Below are 16,866 nucleotides of genomic sequence, written 5' to 3'. Positions count from 1 at the left end.
AGTGCCTGGTCTGCTTCATTTAACCAGCTCAGAAAACATGTAACAAATAAGAACGTTTTTTTTCCCCTCTTTTTTTTTTTTTTCTTTTCTTAGAAATGCAGTTGGGGTCTATTTTGCATGAGAAAATATTTTGTTTAGGAATGACAGTTGTAGGCATTCTCTCATACATTGTAATATTTTCCATGTGTGGCAGCTTGTTTTTCAGTGGTACAACTATGTGCAATAAAGCTAAGGATAAAAATTAATCTAACAGCTTTCGCAGCAATGCTTTTGATGGTTTCCCTTGATTTCATTTTTCCAGGGGATACTGCCCTCAGTTCTGCTGCTTGCAATATGCGAAGCATAATTCTCAAAGGTTCCTGAGGTTGTAGGGATCCAGTAAAAGATGACAGATCCCCCCCCCGCCCACACATACTCCACCCCACACCCACTCACCCACCCACCAGCAAAACATAATGCTGTACTATTTTTGGCAACAGGGAAAGGGCCTCCCTGTGAAAACAGAAAGCAGTGTATTTCTCAGTTACATCACTTTGCAATCTAATGCTGTGTTGTGCTCAGTGTTTTTGTGGTGATGCAAGTCTTTCTTTTTTTTTTTTTTTTTTTTTTTTCTTCCTTCAGCCGGTTGGATTTTCCCCATCTTACAGCACCTCGCAGGTCTCTTCTCTCAGCAGTACGTTGCCTGAGTGAGTGGAAACACACAGATCAGCTGCAGGTTTCTGTCTACAGAAACAGAGTGAAAGAGAAAGAAAAGGGTTGGGAAAGCAGAGACAAATATTGACCTGGACTTATAGAAAGACATCCAATGGCTGAATAAAGAACCCCTGTTCATGTTTTGGGATATTCTTTCAACTGGCTGGAACGAGAGCGGATCAAAAGAATGGGAAATGCCAGCAGACCCTTTAGAAGAATTGCTTATTTCTTATGCCTTTTATCTGTGCTTTTGCTGACTGAAGGGAAGAAACCAGTGAAGCCAAAATGTCCTGCCTGGTGTACTTGTACCAAAGATAATGCTTTATGTGAAAATGCCAGATCTATTCCTCGCAGCGTTCCGCCTGATGTTATCTCACTGTAAGGGCTGTAAGCATTTGGTTATTTAATTTATGATTTAAAATGAACTAGGATGTGTGGTGTTTTCAGTGCATACCGAAGGATGCTTGCTGCAGGGAGTACCTCCAGCATTCAGAATCGTCAGCTAATGTGTTAAAATTGTGCTGCATTCTTGAATCCTGATTTTTACATCTCTTTCATCTGTCTGTCTGTCTGTGTCTGTGCACACATACCATTTTATACCTGCTTCTATACTATAGGAAACCTGTAACATCCATTTTTTTATTTTTTATTTTCAGTACTTGCATAAATACATTTCTCTGTGATGACCAGATCAGTATTATAACCATGCATATATGAGACTTCATTAATATAAGATTGTGTTTTTCTTCTTTCCAGATCCTTTGTGAGATCTGCTTTTACTAAAATCCCAGAAGGGAGTTTTTTGCTCACACCATCTCTGCAGCTTCTGTGAGAAACATTTCTATCATATAATTTCTGTTATGAAATGTATATGTATCCATAAATAGTGTAAAAAGGGTCTCAGCATTATTTTTATGAGAAATAGCAAAAGAAGGTTCATCAGATGACAAAATACAAGACTTTTTACTAATTTGAAAGATAGTGCATGTTTAATTTTTTCAAAGCGCATGTACTCAGTATTTTGCAAGGATATCTGTTGTCAGTGCTACTTTGAATTATTGCATTCTGAAGCTTTCAGTGACAGAACGTGTGCTATCTTTATAATACTTTAATTAATATCACAGTAGGGATTTGAGCACTGCAACAATGATTCTTGTTTCTTTTCTGCAGCCCCAGGGCTTGATCCCAATATAAAGGTGCCCATTTGCAACTTGCCTGCAAGCTCAGAACCCCTCAGATCAGGCCCTTCATTTTGGTGGGACAGGTCCTGAAGTCCTTTGCCATGTAAAATTGCCATTGACTTCTGTGGAAGTTTAGTCACTTCAGTGGGAGTTTTGCCTTGCTGGTTTCTGGATTTGATCCTATTTGTTATTTCATGTTCTTTGAAAATGCATAAAAGTAATGAACATTTTCTTCTAATTAAAAAAATATATTAAAAAGCTATCATTTCAAAATCAAATACTGTGGTGAGGCATACATAGGAAGAAAGTATTTCTGGATATTCAAAAATTGGATGCATTTCTATATAGGATTTTTACAGGTTCACAGACTTTCCTAGAAATGTGGGCATATGATTATATAATTGCTAGCTATACAAAGGTAGAGGGGGTGTAACCTGAACTGTTTATAGTGGATGTGCCACCAGCCTGAAAAACTGGTCTCAGAAATCCAGACTGGTCTCAGAAATCTGGCCAGAAAGACTCCCTGATGTGATCAAAATCAAAATTAGACATCTGTCCTGGACTGACTTGCCATGCACTCTGAATGTAGTCAGAAGTGCAGTGTTGATATATCGGAGCCCTAAGGCTGTCACATTAAACTGCCAGTGCGCTGATAGCTGAAGCCCTGACCCGAGCTGTACTCTGCTACCTCAAGTGGAGCTGATAAGGAGGTGCAGACATACTGTACAATTTTGGATACAGGGTAAATAGGTAAATGCAGTTACTATGGAAACCTAAATGCTTTTCCATTGTGCTCTATTCCTGAGAATATTTTCCCTGGTGGTCACAGATCACAAATGGGACAAATTTCACACATTTCCTGCCATAGGTCTTTTAAAAGAAAGAAAAAAAGAAATAGCAGCAGTGGTGCAGCTTGTATCTGATGAGCGAGTAGGACATGCTAATCATCTCTCCTGGCTACGATGTGCCACCTACACTTAGCAATCCCACTGCCAGGGGAGGCAGGGTTGGGTAGGGTGGAGCAGGACAGACACATTCTGGTTATTTTGAGTCATTATAGTGCCTGGCACAGAGGGCTCCTAGTCTCTGACAATGAGTTTTGGCATTTTGGTCATGGCAATGATCTGCATGGTCTGCCTTATGCTTCGCTGAAACGCATGTCCTCAGCTGCTGTTAATAATGCTGCAACAAAGGCTGCACCCCCAGAAAAACAGTTTTTGTTCCACTATGGGCTTTGACAAGTGGTCTGTTAGAATGGTGCAGACGATCCACAGATTACTTACCTCTGCTACCTAGCATTTCTAAAAATACTGCTGAATACTTTTCCAGACATATTTCTAACATGGTAGCTGAGCTGCTTGCCATCTTTGGAAAGTCAGGCTGCTGATCTAAGGCAAATGAGTCCTTAAACACAGCTTGTAGAAGCAGGACTCTAGCCATGGGGCCAACTCCAGTTTCTAAGTGGGAAATAAAAATTTCCACATTTGGCGGGAGATAGAGTAAGGCAAATAAGAATATGGAAATCTCTGGTTAATTAAAGTAAGTTCTAACTTTGCGTGATTATAGCTATATTGGTAGGTTTAATTTAGCCACAAGCAAGATTTAGCAGCCTATACATACTTTTACATAACAGTCTCCAGCATTACATTTTTAAAGTCCAAATGTTACTTGGTATCTCCAGTATGCCAACCACACATTTCTGAGTGAGGAATATGTCTGCCTCTATTATTATTTACTACTGTTTTTACTGTAGTAGTGGCAATGGTCCCTGGAAAAATCATGGTCTTGTTCTGTTGAACACTACACCCAAGTCCCAGGACAGCAGAGCTTTTCTTCTTGAATGGTGCAGAGGGTGTGTTCTGTGCTCTTCACGTGACAACAAAAATGTTCAGGACCTACAGAGACAGAGTGAAGTGCCAGCAGGAGTGTTCCCTAAATGAGAACATTGCCCTGCTCTCATCTCCAGCACTTGTAGCTGCGTCTATCAGGCAACGTGCTGAGGGTGCCCTTATAACATGGAAGCATGCAACAAGAAGGGAGGTAATCGTGGCAGCAGGATTCATACCAGCCAGCAGTGCAGTTCCTGCTCGGCAATATGGTCCCTAGCTACAGTGCAGCATCTTCTGCCTCTGTCCTCACCCCACAAGTAGCTAGTTAGTGGAACACAGATTGAGCAGATCTGGTGGTTCAGGTCAGAGAGTGGGAGAAAAGATGCTTTGCGCATCAAATACATGATACAGCCATTGGGGGAAGGTACGAGATGGGAGGTAAATGAGCTCACCAAGTGCAAGACCTGTGCTATAAACCTGGCAATCTCTAAAACAGCCATGCTATTGAAAGAGATACTACCCTATTCTTGTAATATACAAGGAGGGTAGAGTGCAGAAAAATAAAAATTATCCAGAGAAATCACATCAGAAAAGAAAGCCGATTTGCAGAAAATGGCTTTACCAAATTGGTCAACTGGTTCAGAGATTTTATAATACTTATTTTCTCTAGGAGAAATCTTATTGTATCTAAAAAAAAGGAAGAATTTCCTGATTATATATTTTGTAATTATATAGAGACATATTCAAAGTGGAAAAAGCACAGTCTGAAATAGCCAAGCAAGAAAAATAAACCAACTGGAATTTATTCTTAATGCAAACTTCAAAGGAAGAGATTAACTCATTAAGTGTATTAATTCATACTTGGAAATCTCAAATTCCTGAATTCCTAAGGATGTCATAGTGTAGGTCTATTTATCCATCAGGTCCAATGGAATAAAATATAGGTATGCATCTGGTGTTCCACTGTGGAAAAGTAAAGTTTGTCTTACTTGACAATGCCCCACCATATTAAGGGTGTGGCAGTCCCGAGATGAGTTAAAATGGATGAATGCAAACAAGGCTGAATATCATAAATAAAGCTGGAAAAATCAATCCTAGTCCCCTTCTAATGGCTACAAGATTACATAAAATTAAATGTGTTGCCAGTATTTTTACTGCTAGATGGATGAAAAATATGTGCACCTACTAAAAGCTATCTCCAGCAGGTATAATGCGGTCTTAAAAAATAGTTCTGTTTTGAACACTGACTGAATTAAAATAACCTTAAGAAATTTCACATTTTTTCTCAGAAAACTCTTAGTACCCTCAAGTCAAACATGCTCACAAGTTTAACTCCTAAGTTAAGGGTTTTTCCTACCTGTCAGGTGTGTCAATTCAACCTGATGTCTGGCTTAACAAGCTTTCCCCATGTTGTCATCAGAAGTAAGTGCTCTTCGACACATTTTAGACTTCTCTAGTACTTGAACATTTCATTGTCATCCGAGTATGTCCTCAGTGGCTCTTGTACAATGCCATTGTTTTATTGGCGTGATAAACCCACTCTTACATCCTACAGAAGTCAATGGAATTTTATCAGATGGCGCCAGTATGCAAAGCAGTGAGCTGCTGGGGCCTTCCACTGCACCAGACAATGGTGCAATGTGTCAGCAGTGTGTTTTAGTCTGATGATCCTGTAGTGCTTTGCATAGGCAAAACCACAAAAACTGTCAGTTGAAGTTTGGCCTGGTATGGATTGCTGAACCGTTTTCTAAAGGTGCTAGTAAACTAACAGTCTTTTGTTTTGCATTTCTTTACACAGGTTGTTTACCTCCAACACTTTTGATGTTATTAGTGATGATGCTTTCATGGGCCTTCCTCATCTAGAATATTTGTGAGTGAACAAAATAATATTTCCTGGCATTGTTGATGAGAGTGGGTGGGCTTCCAAGTTCCAGGCACTGCTTTGACCAGAATGACTTTACGACCCATTACAGGTTCATAGAGAACAACAGCATTAAGTCAATTTCAAGAAATACTTTCAGAGGACTGAAATCTTTAATTCACCTGTAAGTAAAGTGGTTGAATATATTCATACTCGGTATATTTAACATAGTAACTGAAGCACTGTGTTGTTTAATTTAGCATTTTGATATATAGCTATATTTATTTGTTTAAGCAATATTAATATTCATTTAATTAGAATGCTAATCGTTGTGTTTCACCAAAGACTTCCAAACTGTGGTTGTGTAGAAAGCTGGGACCCAAACAGCTGTGGCAGTAGCTCCCTGGCTCTCCTTGCTCAGGGCTCTCAAGGTTTCCAGCTGAGCAAGGAGGCACAGGGATGGCAGGGTGGGTCGGGCAGCTGGGCACTGGAGAGATGAGATAGGAGAGCGAGGCTGAGTTTGTGACTTGGAGAGGAGGCAAGAGAAGGCAGTGATCAGCTATGAGGTGCCATGGTGGGGAGATGCAGAGGGGCAGAGGCAAGTCTGCCACATGCACCACAGTCTGGCCTGGATTCATGGCAATATCAGAGCCATCCAGTTCTTTCCGAGTTGTTTGGCCCTTAGGCTTCAGCAGAAACTGCTTCAAAGCCTGCGCTGTACCTCCTGAAGCCAGAGCAGCCCACGATGGGCTGTCATGTCCTGAGCACTGACACCAGGGCCTACCCTTTGGATTTATACCCAGCACTGAGCATTTGCATTCTGCAGCATATATCTTAGGGTGTCTGTCACAGGCAGGGGAGTAGATTCTGACCTCTTGGCCCTAACATAATAACCTCAAGGCGGGTTTTGAAAGAGGATCATTTAACTTTTTCTTTTATATATTTAGACACAGGAGAAATCAAAGGTTCAATTTTAAATAGTTAATGCATAAATATAATGGTTTAATTGCAATTCATCAAAGCCTTCACCACATAGTAAATGTACCATAAAACCTTTCCTTTTTGATCAGAGTAGACAAGACTCACAGCTGGCTCAAACTGAGCCTACTGTGACTACTATTGTGTAAAGTTACTTATAGAATGGATTTAGGTCTGAGGAAGGGAACAGAAGGAAGACAGGGAAAAAGATATATAAACAGGCTGTGCACATCCTATAAAAATCCATGTTATAGGTACAGGTGTAATTGTAATAGTGTTAAAAAAGGCAAATATTAGGATAAGGCTGGTAACTGGGACCCTATCTTCAAAATATTTATGCACATGAATAGCTTTATATTCACAAATGGTTCCAGTACATTATTTATTATATTCATTTATTTATTTAGTAGCTGTTACTGCCAGTGAGCAAATTGCTTTTCTAACACAGAGGAAGGCAGTTTGAGGAAGGCAGTTTCTTCACCACAGAGCATGCAGTCCAAGAGTAACATCTTGTCTTGACTGTTATGTTGGTTTCCGGGGATGCTTCAACAGTTTCATAAAAGAAAACATATGCAAAAGACAGAGCCACATTTGAGGAGCCATTGTGGTTTGCATGTGGTCGTATGCAGATTTTTGGGACATAGATTTGTGCAGCATGCTGCTATTGCACATGGAGAGTTATTCATCAAGACAATGAGAATTTTTCAGAGAATAATTGCAAAGGCAGGTCCATTAAAAACAGAATGTGAATAGTTTAATCTGTTTGTGGAACTACTCCCCACCCTTTGGGGGAAATTGTACTTACATATTAAGAATAATCATTTGGCATCCTGAGGCATTTCTCATTTAAGAAACAGGAGGGTACTTGTGATACATCAAATATAGTAAAAAGAATCATAGTAAACAACCATAGAAATGAGTTCCATTGAGTTAGAGGGGAATATCAACTTTGCTCTATTTATTCTGTTCACTTCCTTTTCGCAGTAAAGCTTTTGCAATACAGCAAGCTATCCAAACATTTGTATTTTTATTATGCAATTAACTTTGATAATTACAGTGTGTCCTTATTGTAAAATAGAGCCATCTAGTATTTGTTATGCAACACGATTCATTTTCTGCTTAGGGTAGACTGAGGAAAAGAAAAATTAACATGATTGCATTTTTCAACTAATTTACTAATTTAATGTCAAAACCTTACAGTTAGGACTGGAAAATAATTTCTATGCACAATGTATCATTTCAATTGCATTTCTTGCATAACTGCAAGTATCTGTCTGTAAGCATAACTGCATGTTTGACTCAACCCTTACTTTCTTATTATAAAGCAAATACCATGTACAGTACCATCTAGGCAAGTCACTGTTTTCTAACATACAAGTATGCTTTTTAACAGTGGAATATAAACTGCAAAGTTTTTATCCAAAAACTGGTGAATGCATAAACCTTGCATAAATTTTTCTTTTAGTCATATTCCCATGGCAATGGTGAACCACTGGTATTTCCAAGGGCATTGTCCCTTTAGCTTGATATAATCCAGTTCATAAAGAATATATAGGACATTAAGCCTGCCTTTTCTTCTAAGTCTGCTTAGCTTTGTCCATAAGAGTTACCTGACTTTGAAATAATTGCTCGAGTGTAAAATTGAGCATAAGCGTAGTGCATGATCCATACACCACACACACAATCAGATATACTTTGAAAGCTGCGAAGCCAGAAGGGACTAATGGCATCCCATGTTTACTATACCTGATAAGGCAGAGAACACTCTCTTTTAAATGAGGCAATAAGCCTAGTAGGTCTGGGCCTGTTCTTCAGTTTAAGTATATGCCTAAGTGGCTTTGCTTGGTGAGAAAAATTGTAGTCAATAAATAATTTTTGTGTTTAAAAGTAAAAATAAAAGAGGTTCTATGACTTACTAGCTACAGATTCTAACTGGGATGTTAAATTAGAATGCTTTCTTTCCATTTTTATTTCTTCTCATAAGAGAGAAATAATTTTGTTAATCAAAAGAAACATAAGCTGTACCCTATAACATTATTTTCCTTTCATGTCCTCAGTGACATCTAGGAGAACCCAGACCTTTGGTGGACTTACAGAGATGTTTGCAACTGAAATGTAATACATTTCTTGTTTAAAGCTTGCTCCCATTTCCTCCTGACCTTACTAGCTAGAATACTCAGTGCATTTAGGGAGTTTTCCCAACATTAAAAATTGGGAATTAACAAGACTTTTTTTTTTTCCTGGTCTCGCACACACACACTCATACAAACATATTCCAGGAAAGAAATTCATACCAATCAGCAATTTCTTGTCTATTACTGCATATTTCCAAAAACTATGAGCTAAGCCTAAGTCCAATAAAATGAAACCTGGTATTAAGATTTTGTTTCCAGAAGAGAGACAAGAAAGTGGGAGATTGCAGTAATATGAACACTATATATTGGTATCTCCTAAGGAAAACATTAGTAGATCCAATCATAACTAATTGTTTTAAAATAATGGTATTGGCAAAACACCAGAGGTGATTGCACTTTTTACCCTGCTAAGTGAGGTATTGTGAATGCTGGAAGGCTGCTGAAGAGTCAGAATGCAGAAGGAGGCAGGGTGTTTTAGTGGAAGAAAGAGTCACAAAGTAAATGAGCTCTTCTTTAGAGCAATCTTGGAGAATTTAGTGCTGGAGAATACTAGGGTTCTTTACCTTAAGAAAACAAAACAACAACAACACAATATTACACCTTGCAAAAATGTGTAATTTCATGAGTTAGCACTGATACTGAAGTATCTTCTTTTACAGGAGTCTCGCAAATAATAATCTCCAATCGCTTCCAAAAGACATATTCAAAGGCTTGGATTCTTTAACAAATGTGTAAGAAAACATTTAATTAATCTATTAATTATACTAAAAATATAAAGAGCTGTTTTTGTAGGACGTTCTGAGTAACCATTCAAACCAATATGTACTGGTAATCCCAGTAATGGGATCTTATTACTGGGTAGAAACTACCCAATATGGGTAGGCTTGATTTTTGGCTACTGTTGTTGATCAGTTGTTTTAGTTTGGGATATTCAACTAGTTGCAAAGATAAGTGATATTGTTAGTAGTTATGTAAGAGATCTGCATGTTCAATAAGACTTAGTGAATAAGAAGGAAATGTCCTAAGGGATGCATGAAAGAGCATGATATGAGAGGAGGGTGGAAGATACTTAATGGATGTAATATTTCTATGTTCAAATAAGTTCTGGGAAGGCAATTTTTTATCACAAAAGCATAAGTGTCTCAGTAAGTACCATATCCCATACCAAATCTAACCACAACCAAACCAAAACATAAATTTATTTAAATATACAACTTAGTTACCAATAAAATTACAAAATATAGGTAAATAGATAAAGCCTATAGTTGCTTCACTGAAACATGTTGTTTGCAACATACCAAATTCCAGTTCACCTGATTTGGGATGAGTGCAGAACATCCTCTCCCTGCTCCCGGTATGAACAAGGTAGGCTGGATTCATAGCGTAGAGTGGAAGTAGCAGGTTGTGGAGGTGGTCAGTGTATCCTGTAGCATTACTTGGCACGACTTGTCATGGCCAGCTGGTTACACAGTCTGGCCCCAGGGCTTGCCCATTCCTGTACATACTTTCAGAAATCTGACCAAAGACAGCTGTAAAAGACTTGAACAGAACTCCTTTGCTTGCGTCTCCTAAACCTCTAAATGAGTACATCTAAAGGAGATAGCAAATACTCGCTGGCTGAAATCAGGATAATTTAATTTCTGTTTTATCTAGAATGTTTGTATTGAGAAAGGGTAATCCAAAAGAAAGAACCTCCCCAGACATGGAGCAATCGGTTTGGTAGGCCTTTGTGTAACGGCAAACTACAGGAAATCAACAAAAACTTCCTACTGATTATCAATAAGTGCTCCTTAATAAAATTAAATCTGTGTATGTTCTAGTATGTAGATTTAACTATGGGACAGGACAAATTAATCCAGGAAGGCATCAACTGAGAATAAGCAAGATTGCACATGTTTAACAAGAGCCCAGTTTGTTGTTGTCATGCGAGGAGGAAAACAGCAGCTGACTACTTATTTCCAATGCATGATTTATTTGTTGTAGAGATCTTAGAGGCAATGCATTTAATTGTGACTGCAAACTGAAGTGGTTAGTGGAGTGGCTGGGCAGCACCAATGCAACTGTTGAAGACATTTACTGTGAAAGCCCACCAGAATATAAGAAGCGCAAAATCAATAGCCTCTCACCGAAAGAATTTGATTGTATTATTACAGGTAATGTGCTTCAAATTATTTAAACATGTTAAAATAAAGTCAAAGCTATGTATTTTTATTCCAGGGTCCATGCCAGCTGGAACTTTCAGTAAAACCAATATGAATTCTGTGCAGGTGCAAGTCTGACAAAGGAAGCACTTGGAAGTGGGGTCTTATCTTGCAGCTTCTACTCGGACTTCAGTAGGCTATAGAAGGATTTGAAGAACCGGGACACAAAATAACACCTCTTTTAGTTGAGAAATATTTAAAAACAGGTTGCAGTGTTCCTTTTTCAACAGGAAAATTGGTCTAGTGATTAAATACTGTAATTTGTAATAATGTATGTTAAGAAGATGTTCTTTCAGTACTGTATGGAAAGTATCTCTGTAATTATCATATGTTGTGTGCACTTTTGCAGAATTTGAAGTTTATCAGTCCCTGCCATACCAATCTCTGTCAGTAGATACCTTCTCATACATGAATGATGAACATGTGGTTATTGCTCAGCCCTTCACCGGAAAATGCATCTTTCTCGAATGGGACCACGTAGAAGTGATGTTCAGGAATTATGACAACATAACAGGTATGAACACTGCTCGCCAAACAACATTACAACAGGTGATCCAATAAGTGGTGCTAACCTTGTCTTTTACTTTTCTTTTTATAGGTACTTCAACTGTTGTGTGTAAACCCATAGTTATTGAGAGTCAGCTATATGTCATTGTCGCACAGCTGTTTGGAGGCTCCCACATATATAAAAGAGATATTTTTGCTAATAAGTTTATAAAAATTCAAGATATTGAAATCCTTAAAATACGAAAACCCAATGACATTGAAACTTTCAGGATTGCTGAAGACTGGTATTTTGTTGTTGCAGACAGTTCAAAAGCTGGTTTCACCACTGTTTACAAATGGAATGGGAATGGATTTTATTCCCATCAGTCTCTGCACGCCTGGTACAGAGATACTGATGTGGAGTATCTTGAAATATCCGGCAAACCACATTTAATTCTGTCAAGTAGTTCCCAAAGACCTGTAATATATCAGTGGAACAAAGGAACAAATGAATTTGTTAAGCGTTTTGATATCCAAGATATGGAAGATGCATATGCAGTGAAACATTTCAAGGTGAAAGAGGATGTATACATTTGTTTAACAAGATTTATTGGGGACTCTAAAGTAATGAAGTGGGGTGGTTCAGCATTTCTGGATTTACAAAGGATGCCATCCCGAGGGTCAATGGTATTCCAACCGCTTCAGATAAGTAATTATCAATATGCCATTCTTGGAAGTGATTATTCTTTCACTCAAGTCTATTATTGGGATGCTGAGAAAGCAAAATTTGTGAAGTTTCAAGAATTAAACATACAGGCACCAAGATCTTTCATACATGTCTCCATCGATAAACGAGATTTTCTCTTTGCTTCAAGTTTTAAGGGAACTACATTGATTTATAAACATGTCATAGTTGACTTAAGCGCATGACACTCATAATTCTGAGATTACATCAGACTTTCAACCATAAGTGGACAAAATGAACTAAATGCATGATGACTCTCTTATCTTACTTCCAAATGAATGCCTTTAAAAGTTGAGATTGCTAGAACAAAGTATTACTAGTATCTTCATCTTTAATTGTCAAGTCTAGTGGTGTTGGAAGTTGCATTTTTTAACAAAAAGAAATTAAATTAACTGTTCTTTGCATCCACAATATGTAAATATGTCTGCAACTGCATCTGTTGCTATAAAGAATATTAAGATGTACTTTTCCATTTATTTATTCACCTGTTTGAAACAACTGCCAAATAAAATGTTTACATTTTGTGTCTTTCACATTCCAAATATTATTTGCAGGTGATATTTTTATTTGTGTATATATTATACACATATAAAATAAACCCAAGAAGGTATGTTGCCCAATGCTGAGTTGTACTGCATGGAAGATGCACAGTATGATCAGGTGGGTTTTACATATACAAGAAGTTCTTGATGAAAATGCAATATAGAATCACAGTCCTATAAATGGTTACCTGGACACATCTTTGCATTTAGATGAAGATTCACTGGTTCAAACTGGACTCCGTCCAGAAAAAAGGGTTCAATTATATAGACCAGTTGTAGGATGGGGCTTTGTACTGTGTGTAGTTGGAAGTATCTGATTGGTGAAAAAAAATGACAGAGAAATCATCAGAATGAAAGCTGACGTGAAGGTCTTTCTTCCTCTGCCTCATGTTGAAGCAGCACAGAATGAATCTCAGGTATGACACTTGGGCTGTCATCGTGCTGAAAGCTAGAAGCACAGCTTATTTTGCAGCTAGCATCATTTCTGTATCTGAGCTGTCACATATCACTTGTGTGAATTCTGTGTATCCCTGTCAAATCTTTCCACTTTAATTGCAATTATTTAACATTCAATGAACTTCTTCATTATTCTGAGTAAGTGTAGTGAAAGTGAAATAGTTTTTTCCAATATCCTTCAATGAAATTTGGTAACAGATACTCCTGAAATTCCAGGAATTTTGAATGTGGCAGAACAAATTCGGTTGGTGTAACATCTGAAGCTCCAGGGAAGTTACCTATATCTGTTAAATTACACCAGGTCTGAATTTGGCATGAATATCTATTACAAACTCAAAAAAAAAGTCTTTTGTTTACATACATCTAGTGCATCACCCATGAGAAACCAACACTTGCTGCTGAAGATCATTTGGTGCAGCTCAGGAAGACTGTGCAAATTGATCTTGAAGTTATCAAGCCTTGTGCTTCAGTGCTGTCTTTAAGATATACACATAAATACTATGTATGTTTATATACATTTCTAACATTTCTCACACTCACAGATATTGATTGGTAAATAAGACTTACACTATGCATGTCAGGTAATGACACAAGCTGATTCTGCAAGCTTGCAGGCTCCTTTTACTCACAGAGACCCCAAAATGGCAGAGCAGTTTCAGGCTTGGTCGCTTTTCTTTTGCTTATGGTGCTGCTAAGAGCATCTGTTAGAACAGCAGACAAAAAATCATTAAGAAAAAAGACATCTAACATATACTTTAAGAAGCCAACCCTGAACAGAGTGCTTCTATAATAAAGAATAGGGATTTTTTTTACATTAAATATTATTTGAAAAAAAATCCTGTGTGAACAATGCTACTCTAAGTTAATTTTTCTGATGCCTTTTTATCCACAGCTTACTATGCTCTCATCAGTATTTGGCTTAAAAATACCTACTGCATATATACTTATGGTGTGACTAGAAAGATTTTAAACTATGTTGCCCAGTTGAAAGCACCTCCATTTTATTAACAAGTTATATTTCCAAAAACCATCCTGATAAATCATCACTCACTTGACAGGTTTCCTTCACAAGTTCTTAGCTTTTATGTGAGCATGATTTCCAACCCCAGATGAATCTAAATAACTTTGTATTATTTCTGAATGTTGGCTGCACAATGGCGATTGCCAGCTCAGTTTGTTCATCTTACATTGTCTCTTCTTCAATCCACCTTGCATGGCAAAGGAATGATCTACAATCCACCAGTAAATCATGAAGTGTTTTCTACTTCATTTTGTCCTACGTTTTGGTCTTTTACTCAAGATCCTATTGCATTATGTGCACTGATTTTGGTCTGATTTCTCCCATTATACTTGCATAAATGCACCCTCTATCAAATTATATAAATAATGGCTATGTATCCTTCTCATTATGGACATATTATCAACATCTGGCTGAATTTAAGTGGAGTTGGATAACCTTGCTAATCTGCTACCAACATCTATTTACAAACTGTGTAGTATCTTTTGAACCCTATACTGCAATATATTGCTTCACAATTTTACCTTGAGAAGGTTATGTTTCATGGCACTAGAGAGACAAGCTATGTGCCCTATGCTACAGTAGTGCTATAATTTTTTTTCATGACTTAACCTTTTCTAAAATAACATGATGGATTTATGGGAATTCACTGTTACTCCTGGACTTGAAAGGAGAGTCAAAAAGCCTGCAAGAATATGAGCCACTAGAATTTTACATTCCCGATATGAGTGAAACTAGCCATGGTACAGTATAGGATGATACAGGATTCATCTGCTGAAGTATTCAAAGGAATTATTGGTTTGGTTGTACCTTCATGAAATTTTACCTTTGGTCAAGCACTAGTAATTTGGAACATTTTTGATGCCTATGTCATTTTTGGAAGGTCAAAGAATCACTATAAAATGCTGAATCTAAATCTCTTCTCTTCTGAAAATCATCTCTACAGGCAACTGATGTCAGGCAGAGTTTCACAGGGACTACAGCTGGTTTGTTGTTGTGCATATAGAGCATTTCATTCTACCCCATAAGGAATTGGGGTATTTTTAGAACAGTGCTCATGATAGTTAATCCTTAATGTAGAAGAGCATAAAGGCTCATTAGGTGGCTCTCTGTGGTGTCTCTTCCTGACTTCAGAGACTGATCATTTTAACAACTCTGAGTATAAGGCCATATCCCACACTGGCTCTGTGTTCAGAATTCCTCCTGAGGTTGTTGGGAGTCCGAGGCAAAAACCTAAAATAGGATCTTTTACTATATATATGTTTACACTTTTTTAAAAACATTGTTTAAAAAAAGAATCCCTTTCTTACAGCACAGGATATGTTACTGTGGCTGCCTGGTTGTCTTCTGTGGTTGTAATGGATTTTCTAACCTCCCTAATCATTTTGTTTATGACTGACATAGTATGTAAAGTACTAAAAGTACTACAGAAGACAATATTGAAGGTTATTAATGGATGGTGCTGATCCTTAATACTGCTGTCATGTTAATGTCTAAGACAGAAACAACCGTTAATGGAATTGTATTGTATTCCTACAACTACTTCATTATATTTTGAAAGGAGCACAAATATAAAAGACTATACAATTCTCTGCTCTGAAAGTGATATATAAAATACATTCAGAATATCTGATACTACACTATGTGTAGCTTTTTTTTTTCTTTGTCTGCTGTAATGTCTACGACTTTCAGGTCACTATTTCTACTTATTTTCCATCTTAAAAATATTCCAAAATTAGGGATAAATTGTAGATTTTGGTGAACTATGTTTGGAGCTGCATTTTAACTTTTAACTATAACTTCTCCTAATTATTATTTTTTTTTTTCTTCTTTTGCTTAATTTAAAGGGGTGATAACAGCCATACACTTGAGGATGGGAAACTACTGTTAGCAAATTAATAATATGTGTGATGTGCTTTGATATGTTCTAGTGGAAAGCTAAATGTCTAACAGCTGTATGTATGTATATGATCATTATAATATATTGTGTTAGTATTCAATGGAAAATAAAGAATATTTAAACCATCGAAGTAACAAACAGTCCTTAGACTGTTGATAAACATTCCTGATAATAGCACCATGAAAAAATCAGAGAAGTCAGCATACCCAAGATGTTAAAACTAGGTAGAGAATATAAAATCCGCAGCAAGTGTCAAAAGTCCTGGATTCTTCAATTTCAAGGAAATACTTCCCTTACCATTGAGCACATAATGCATTCTCTCTCAGTGGGGAGGGAACCACTGAGACCCTCACCCCGTTCTTGTGCAAAAGACTTAATGCACGGCATCCATGATCTCTGTCTGTGGCACAACCTTTTCCTTTGGCACCTCTCCATCACACACACAGCAGTCCCAACAGTGGTGACACAAATGGAGTGGTGAGCCCGTGATGGTCCACCAAAAAGGCCAGGGTAGAAATTAAGCCAGGCTGAACAGAAGGAAAATCCAAACCCTTCCGCCACGTAGCATGCTTTCTCTCTGATTTGTTAATACACATTGCAAACATTTGCAGCTACCTTCACATGACTACAAGCCTTTTCCTCCCACACCTGCCAGTCTGTAGACCTGAACGTGGCAGTACAGCTGTGATTTTGACTCCTATTGATCAGAACAGCTAAACAGGCTTCTGTGGTCAGGAGCTAACCTATAAATGGTGAGGTCTTGAGGAGTTCAGCTCAGAAGGCTGAGCTGTGGTGCCTGACTTACTGCTAATGGGCAGGTTTTCTTCATTACATTTTACTC

General features: G+C 37.7%; 1 protein-coding gene across 6 annotated transcripts in view; it reads left to right on the top strand.

The window, feature by feature from the left end:
- Nucleotides 1–12,394, top strand: part of LGI1 (leucine rich glioma inactivated 1) — a 30,267-nt gene extending 17,873 nt beyond the window's left edge. For 5 of the 6 annotated variants that reach the window (XM_040563596.1, XM_040563598.1, XM_040563599.1 and 2 more), the window contains 8 exons: nucleotides 622–1,071; nucleotides 1,450–1,521; nucleotides 5,502–5,573; nucleotides 5,677–5,748; nucleotides 9,337–9,408; nucleotides 10,661–10,830; nucleotides 11,228–11,392; nucleotides 11,477–12,394. In XM_040563596.1, the coding sequence (XP_040419530.1) occupies nucleotides 881–1,071; nucleotides 1,450–1,521; nucleotides 5,502–5,573; nucleotides 5,677–5,748; nucleotides 9,337–9,408; nucleotides 10,661–10,830; nucleotides 11,228–11,392; nucleotides 11,477–12,294 (1,632 nt within the window). In that variant the 5' untranslated portion in view covers nucleotides 622–880 and the 3' untranslated portion in view covers nucleotides 12,295–12,394. Of the gene's footprint in view, nucleotides 1–621; nucleotides 1,081–1,449; nucleotides 1,522–5,501; nucleotides 5,574–5,676; nucleotides 5,749–9,336; nucleotides 9,409–10,660; nucleotides 10,831–11,227; nucleotides 11,393–11,476 lie in introns of those variants that run through there. The other variant, XM_040563600.1, reaches the window with a different exon arrangement.
- Nucleotides 12,395–16,866: the final 4,472 nt, after the last annotated feature.

This window comes from Cygnus olor, chromosome 7, assembly GCF_009769625.2.
Source record: "Cygnus olor isolate bCygOlo1 chromosome 7, bCygOlo1.pri.v2, whole genome shotgun sequence".
Taxonomy (NCBI): Eukaryota; Metazoa; Chordata; class Aves; order Anseriformes; family Anatidae; genus Cygnus; species Cygnus olor.
Note: the sequence above shows the minus strand (reverse complement) of the source record. Positions and strands in the feature narration are given on the sequence as shown.